The 8,327-nt window shown below is 41.9% G+C and overlaps 1 protein-coding gene across 1 annotated transcript; it reads right to left on the bottom strand.

Moving 5' to 3' along the window:
* Window positions 1-1,897: 1,897 nt before the first annotated feature.
* On the bottom strand, window positions 1,898-4,530 carry LOC103517893. The gene is made up of 3 exons (XM_026829836.1): window positions 4,466-4,530; window positions 2,661-2,869; window positions 1,898-2,058 (listed from the first exon to the last, which is right to left on the bottom strand). The coding sequence occupies exons 1-3, from the start codon at window positions 4,528-4,530 to the stop codon at window positions 1,898-1,900; spliced, it is 435 nt and encodes a 144-aa protein (XP_026685637.1).
* Window positions 4,531-8,327: the final 3,797 nt, after the last annotated feature.

Raw genomic sequence — 8,327 nt, 5'->3', positions numbered from 1 at the left:
TTTACTTTTGATTGCTTTGTAATTCGCTTGTTTTTAATATCTAATTTAAATAAAAAGTATAATATAAACTTTATTTTTGTTTGCTTTGTAATTCGCTTGTTTGTAATATCTAATTTAAATGAAAAGTATAATATAAACGTGCAAACTAGAGATAAAAAGTAAAAAATGAATTCAGATTGTACGCGTTGCGGAAAAAAAATCAAAATTTCGAATTTCCCGCCAACTTTACACGCTCATGAAGGCTCTGTGTTAAGTTACCACATCATTTTCCACACGCCAAGAAAGGCCTATCTCAGCCCAGTACATAAACACAGCCTAAGACCGAATCTAAAACCGAACGGAGGAAATCAAGTCTACCTGATTGCCAGAACTCTCTGAAAAGGCCTGAATCCATCCACTCAAGAGTATGTCAGCCAGCCTAGTTCGCTTGGTTGATAGAGCGTCTGACTTGTAAGCGCTTGTAAGCGCTAGGCCGCGGATTCGATTCCCGCCCGGGGCGGATTTTATCCTGATGGGATAATGTTCATTCTCGGAACGACTCTTTCTCCTATCATGTCTTCTTTCACTCTTCGCTTTCGCGACAGTAAGAGACCTTAGCAATTACAGTTCCTTTTATCAAACCTCTTCAAACCAACTAACCAACTAAGAACCCTAGTCAATTATAAAATAAGGTAAGCCATTATCTAATTTGGGTGTCTAATATGAATCTAATTAATAACAAACCTCTTCAATAATAAATAAAAAAAAGCTCTCGTAGGGCGGTGTGCTGCACCTGGGACTCATTTTTTATAGTATTGCGTTTACACAGGTGATTGCCCAGACAATCACCCGTGGTAACCCAAGCAAGTAAGTATAGTATTGCGTTTACACAGGTGATTGCCCAGACAATCACCCGTGGTAACCCAAGCAGGTAAGTACCTATAGTATTGCGTTTACACAGGTGATTGCCCAGACAATCACCCGTGGTAACCTAAGTAGGTAAGTATAGTATTGCGTTTACACAGGTGGTTGCCCAGACAATCACCCATGGTAACCCAAGCAAGTAAGTATAGTATTGCGTTTACACAGGTGATTGCCCGGACAATCACCCATGGTAACCCAAGCAAGTAAGTATAGTATTGCGTTTACACAGGTGATTGCCCAATCACCCGTGGTAACTCAAGCAAGTAAGTATAGTATTGCGTTTACACAGGTGATTGCCCAGACAATCACCCATGGTAACCCAAGCAAGTAAGTATAGTATTGCGTTTACACAGGTGATTGCCCAGACAATCACCCATGGGTGTGCGACATGCAATAAAAATAGGGAATCAGTCTAAAATTAGTACCGATTTTAAAAAAAGTGCATCGTCGCACACATACGTGCGACGAGATTTTACAAAAAGTGCATGTCGCACAAATAAGTGCGCCGTTGGGCCCCTGGGTAAATTCTTCAAAATATGGCTTGGCACTCAAAGTGTTAATACTGAAATGTTTTCTTACCTCCCCAACCCCTTGATAAAATCCGGGATACGGTCCTGTCAGTGGTGTAGTGATAAACGCCTTGGAATTCGAAACTGAAGGTTGGTGGTTCGAGTCCAGGTCAAGACATAAAATTTACGTGGGTGTTTGAAGTGGGGATCAACATTTCTAACAAGCATCGGGATGGGCATTCTACGACACAGACCAAATGCGTCTAATGTAGCACTTGTTTCATTGCTACAAAATAACAACGGCGGTGGAACACTCATCTTGAAAAAAAAAAAATCCTTTCGGAATTTCCCCTTCTTCTGAAACTCCTTCCCGCTCTTTTTCCGATGGTTTCGTACAGGCGCCATTACGCCAAAATAGGGGAAAAGATCTTCAATCAGAAGACGGGAAATTGCGGAGGGAATGATTGTGTTCGTTCTGGTGACCATCACATATATTCATTGCACATTGCATACACTAGAAGTTTCAAGGCGTTCATACAATTTGCTTTAAAGTTACGACATACGGCAGACCAGAACACCGACATGTCGAAGGATTTTACTTTGACTTGATCATACCAGAGGGCGCAGAAACCGATGTCGGCGGTACCTGCGTGGAAATTAACATAATAAGCCTCATTTACGGCTTATCTTACCACTGAGAGTTAACACAGTCTGAAGGGTTTGGAAGGGAGCCTGCCTTGTATCCTTGTAAGCGCTAGGCCGCGGGCTCGATGATTTCCATCCAAGGCGAACTTCATCCTAAACAAATAAGGTTCGTTCTCAGAACGGCTGGCTTTCTCCTACCCTGTCTTCCTTCTCTTTTCATTTTCGGGATGATAAGATCTTAGCAGTTACAGTTCCCTCTATCAAACCTCTAATAAAAAAACATCGATTTTTAGTTCCCTCTATCAAACCTCTAATAAAAAAACACCGTTTTTTTTTCCTAGCTACCTATTTACAATAAACAATAAATATTCAGGCCGCGGGCTCGATGATTTCCATCCAAGGCGAACTTCATCCTAAACAAATAAGGTTCGTTCTCAGAACGGCTGGCTTTCTCCTACCTTTCCCTGTCTTCCTTCTCTTTTCACTTTCGGGGTGATAAGATCTTAGCAGTTACAGTTCCCTCTATCAAACCTCTAATAAAAAACACCGTTTTTTTTTTCCTAGCTACCTATTTAGAATAAACAATAAATATTCAATACATACCTTTGTACAGATCAGTCATAAGTCCCCCACCCAGACTCTTGTTAGGGAAAGGTGTCCCATACACTTTTCTCTTTTCAGGGATACTCAACTTCCAAGTGAGATTCAAACGCAAGGCGATTTCCAGGAAAATCCGCTCCTCAATTCCCACGAAACTGTCTGGAATCAGGAGGAATATTGGCGTTTGATCACTGGAGTTAAACAACGTTGCGCTTGGTTCGTATTCGGATGGGTGACCATCTGGGCAGTCGTGTGCTTGGTGGCTTTTCCAGCCAGCCACTCAGGCTAGTTGAGGTTATGGCAAGGAGGCGGGTAGCTTGTCGCCTCATGAAGTATAAAACCCTCGTCATTAAAAACCTCATCACTTAGGTATCAGGTATTCCTGACGTTAGTATTAGGTATATTAGTGACGTTTTAAACCCCTTGGGCCAGCCTAGTTGGTAGCGCGCCTGCCTTGTAAGCGCTAGGCCGCGGGTTCGATTCCCGCCCGGGGCGGATTTTATCCTGATGCGGAACCTCGATAAGAAATAATTCAAGGGAAAAGACCAAAGTTATTTCTTATCGAGGTTTATTTATTATCGAGTTTTATTTCTTATCGAGGGGTTCTTTTTAGAGAGGTTTAATAGAGGGAACTGTAACTGCTAAGGGCTCATTGGGTATGTCCACACATAGTTGACCGGCCATCGACCGATGTCGACTGAACCGTCCACACTGCCTCGACAACATAGATTCACCTCACCGATCGACTATGTGTGGACACACCACAAAGTTGTTTTTATCGTCCCGAAAGCGAAGAGAAACGGAAAACAGGATAGGAGAAAGCCTGCCATTCCGAGAACGAACATTATCCGTTAAGGATAAAATCCGTCCCGGGCGGGAATTAAACCCGGGACTTAGCGCTTACCAGACAAGAAGTGCTACCCTCCAAGCTAAATCGGCTGGTATTCAATTTATAAAAGGCAGTAAAGGCACGTAGCAAAATGGACAACTAGAAGACTGTAGGAAAAATGCCAAGAATTTGGAGAAAAGGTGACTTTGACTTCTGTTTTGTTTGTTTGAAACTTTTTAATCACAACTAAAAGCATTTACCCTTTACAAAATCAGAGTAAATAGGTGTTGTTTGAAGAGTGGAGATACTTAACCTAAAGTACCTAAGTAAGTATGTAGTAGGTACTTACTTGTAGACTACTTTGAAGTTGTAGTAGTACTTGAACTTTCCAAGTATCTACAGAGGTCCACCAAATTATTGCTTCAGGATCGAAAAAGGTAACGTAATCACTTGCAAAAAGGTTGTGTGGGGACTGTTTATCATTACCGCTTTTTACTGTCTATTACGTACCTACATTATGTGTAAGGATCTGTAATAGATTGAATGGTTTATCAAGCAAGGCTGGCAATCTAACTAGACTGGGCTTGAAGAGGCTTGATAGAGGGAACTGTAATAGATTGAATGGTTTATCAAGCAAGGCTGGCAATCTAACTAGACTGGGCTTGAAGAGGCTTGATAGAGGGAACTGTAATAGATTGAATGGTTTATCAAGCAAGGCTGGCAATCTAACTAGACTGAGCTTGAAGAGGCTTGATAGAGTGAAGCCGGAAAATCCAGGAAAAACTGATAAAAAGTCGGAAAAACTTGAAAAGTTCAAAAGAAAATCTTGTCACTTGTGATAGAAGCCGGAAAATCCAGGAAAAACTGATAAAAAGTCGGAAAAACTTGAAAAGTTCAAAAGAAAATCTTGTCACTTGTGATAAAAAAAAGTAAACAAAACAAAGTAACGAAAAATTTGAAGGCGCTACATCATCCGAGCATTGCGTGCAGCATTCGGGAAGACATTATAATTTGAAGGCGTTTCATGTAGATACGTTTGGACATGGTTGAGTAGGTGTAGATTGCTCAACTCAATAAAAGTAGAATTTTTTACTGACCTACCTATTTTACAATATTTACATCTACTAAATAGGTACCTACTTCTAGGTAATCTAGGTACATGAAGGTGTAGTTAGGTACATAAAAGGTACTTTATCCATAGGTTTACCTTTGCCTACCTAATTTCTAATTTATCACTCAAATAAGTAGGTAGATACCGAAAAGAATTTGTTGCAATTTGAAATGGAGTGGACTCAACTAGGTAGGCAGGTAATAAGTAGGTAAAGGTAGGGACGAGCCTATTACCTACACAACTGGGTCGAGTGGTAGATGGATAGGCGTTGGTGGATAATAGGTAAAAAGGTATATACCTAATTACCTAGGTATATATTTATTTATTTATTTTTCGGACAAGAGCAGGTAATAAGTAGGTAAAGGTAGGGACGAGCCTATTACCTACACAACTGGGTCGAGTGGTAGATGGATAGGCGTTGGTGGATAATACATAGGTAAAAAGGTATATACCTACCTAATTACCTTAGAGGTATATATTTATTTTTCGGACAAGAAAATCTGAAAACTCCAAGAGGAAATCTCATTCCTTGTGTGTGTGTTGTTTGGAAAATTGACGGACGTAAACACTAATAACATTCGAGCATGCTGAGAGAGCAACTAGAATAACATTCACATGAGTTTGAAAATAGAATCTCGCGGACCTACAGGGTCCGATAGACCCTATTAGGTCCCTATTAAAGGGATAGAGGACTCTGTGTTTTAGTGCGCAGCCACAACGGCGACCATAGACCCTCGCCGAGACCATTGCAGAAAAAATACTCAGCTCAATTTCTTCATTTTTTGTGGACGCCTTCTTAGGGTCCAGGGCTGCTATTCTGGTAATCTATGTATGACCCTAAAATGAATCGAAGGCTGATGGGTGACCATTTGAACAATTGCATGCTACTGTATTTTTCCGGTCCCCACTCAAGTTGGGTGAGGGTAGGTGAGGAGGAGAATAGCTTTTGTCAGTCCGTAATAATATTATTAGGTAGGTATACCTACCTAATTTAACTTCATAACGCCGCTAAGCTCCATTCGGTTTAATTGCCCCAAACTAGCCTATATATAGCTTGGGAGGTAGCGTGTCTGTCTTATCTTGTCTTGTAAGCGCTAGGTCACCGGTTCGATTATTACAGCCCGGGGCGGATTTTATCCTAAACAGATGAGGTTCGTTCTCGGAACGGCTGGCGTTCTCCTATCCTCTTTACCTTCTCTCTTCGTTTTCGGGACGAAAAGATCTTGGCACTCTTAGCAAGCAGTTACAGTTAGTTCCCTTTATCAAACCTCAAAAAGGGGAAGAAAAATCCCCCAAGCCTTCCGAACGAACCGGCAAATGAACAGTGCACCACGGACCCTATGCATATTTGCAGTTGGCCCCGGTCCAGCGCAATGTTTCGTAGTATGCCGTTTCTCTGTTCCGTTGTCACTAAGGTCTGCCATCTCCCACAAGTGGTATGGGTGCAATCATGTTCCGCAGTTTTGTGTGATAAGCCGCTACCAGAGTTTCCCCGGAACAGGGAGTTTCCCGGCTCACTCGGCTCAGGGATTTTCCCGGCTTCAATCGATATCCTCAGGTAATAATAATATACGACTGTGATAAAAGCACTAGGTGTAGGTAATGTTTCCATAGAGTTATGACTGTGTACCTACTTATAAAAAATTATAAATGCTGCATTGGTGTGTGCTTTTTTACGAAAAAATAAAATGAGTGTTTATTTATACTTTTCGGATAGGATATAGGATAGAAAGGGTCCTTTATAATAATAATAATAATAATAGTGCTTATTTATACTGCTCGCATAGGACTGAAAAGTCCCTTTACTCCAGCAGTAGGCTACTACTATTATTGTGGTCAAATTCTCAAATTATATTGAGGATAAAATTCCATACCTCGGTTGGGATTGAACCCACGCCCTCCTGTTTACCAGGCGAGCGCCTTGACCACTACACCACCGAGGCAGGCAAATATGTAAAATTAAACATTTACTGTAATAGGATTTGTAGGTATTTCCGGGAATCGAATCCTAAGTATATGGAATGCAATTCCGTGGCTTTGTGAGTAGGTACCCTCAATAAAAGCTTTGGTGATTGAAGTAATTCTAAGATGGGGACTCTACGTTCAGTCTGCTTCAGTCCATCAGCCGATATTCTGCATCTCAAGTCAGCAGGAATTTATACTAAAGTTGTTTCCATTCTCAGATAACATTGACGAGAACGTATATCGCGGGGACTGGGCTGATCTACCCGAGCTGATTCTGGAGAAAATCTACAGCACTCTCAACATGAGTCAGCGATATGCAGCATCTCAAGTCAGCAGGAATTTATACTAAAGTTGTTTCCATTCTCAGATAACATTGACGAGAACGTATATCGCGGGGACTGGGCTGATCTACCCGAGCTGATTCTGGAGAAAATCTACAGCACTCTCAACATGAGTCAGCGATATGCAGCATCTCAAGTCAGCAGGAATTTATACTAAAGTTGTTTCCATTCTCAGATAACATTGACGAGAACGTATATCGCGGGGACTGGGCTGATCTACCCGAGCTGATTCTGGAGAAAATCTACAGCACTCTCAACATGAGTCAGCGATATGCAGCATCTCAAGTCAGCAGGAATTTATACTAAAGTTGTTTCCATTCTCAGATAACATTGACGAGAACGTATATCGCGGGGACTGGGCTGATCTACCCGAGCTGATTCTGGAGAAAATCTACAGCACTCTCAACATGAGTCAGCGATATGCAGCATCTCAAGTCAGCAGGAATTTATACTAAAGTTGTTTCCATTCTCAGATAACATTGACGAGAACGTATATCGCGGGGACTGGGCTGATCTACCCGAGCTGATTCTGGAGAAAATCTACAGCACTCTCAACATGAGTCAGCGATATGCAGCATCTCAAGTCAGCAGGAATTTATACTAAAGTTGTTTCCATTCTCAGATAACATTGACGAGAACGTATATCGCGGGGACTGGGCTGATCTACCCGAGCTGATTCTGGAGAAAATCTACAGCACTCTCAACATGAGTCAGCGATATGCAGCATCTCAAGTCAGCAGGAATTTATACTAAAGTTGTTTCCATTCTCAGATAACATTGACGAGAACGTATATCGCGGGGACTGGGCTGATCTGCCCGAGCTGATTCTGGAGAAAATCTACAGCACTCTCAACATGAGTCAGCGGTATGCTGCATCACAAGTGTGCAGGAATTGGTACTATGCATTCCATCTGCCCGCGTCCTGGCATACGTTTGTGTTTGACGACCACACGCTGACGCGACGGAAATATAACTACTACTCCGGATGGACGGTGAGTGACGAAGCTGGTCCGAAGGGTTCCGGAAATTGTCGAACAGTTAGGCCAGCCACTCACTATCAGGTAGACCTGCACCTGTCGTCAGGTCTACCTGATAATGAGTGGTTGGCCTTAGGGATGTTGATTGGTCACACGGAGGTTTTTTTAGGACACTGACGATAAGCAATGAGTAGAATATTAATCAAGAATACATCCAGAATTCCAGATTCGTGACATTCCTAGAGTGGTACCTCGTACGCCTACGACTTCTCGGCAACAGTGGTTCCCTCTCTGATGAAAATTAGGTAGATTGGTTTGGGGTAATTTGTAATTTTGAGACAAGTGCAATCTATCTCGAGACACCAAATTTAATGGTCTCAAAGGACATTCTTATATGTAGACTACATAAGAGTCCTTGGCTCGAGCTCAAAGCATATGTAATTTGAG

The sequence above is a fragment of the Diaphorina citri genome, unplaced genomic scaffold, assembly GCF_000475195.1.
Source record: "Diaphorina citri unplaced genomic scaffold, Diaci psyllid genome assembly version 1.1 scaffold2001, whole genome shotgun sequence".
Lineage (NCBI taxonomy): Eukaryota > Metazoa > Arthropoda > Insecta > Hemiptera > Psyllidae > Diaphorina > Diaphorina citri.
Note: the sequence above shows the minus strand (reverse complement) of the source record. Positions and strands in the feature narration are given on the sequence as shown.

Coding starts and splice junctions, on each gene's coding strand:
- LOC103517893 (XM_026829836.1), bottom strand. CDS start 4,530: ATGTCCAAACGTATCTACATGAAACGCCTTCAAATTATAATGTCTTCC. Junction 2,870..4,465: donor TCCCGAATGCTGCACGCAAT/GCTCGGATGATG, acceptor ATACGAACCAAG/CGCAACGTTGTTTAACTCCA. Junction 2,059..2,660: donor TATGACTGATCTGTACAAAG/GTATGTATTGAA, acceptor ATTTCCACGCAG/GTACCGCCGACATCGGTTTC.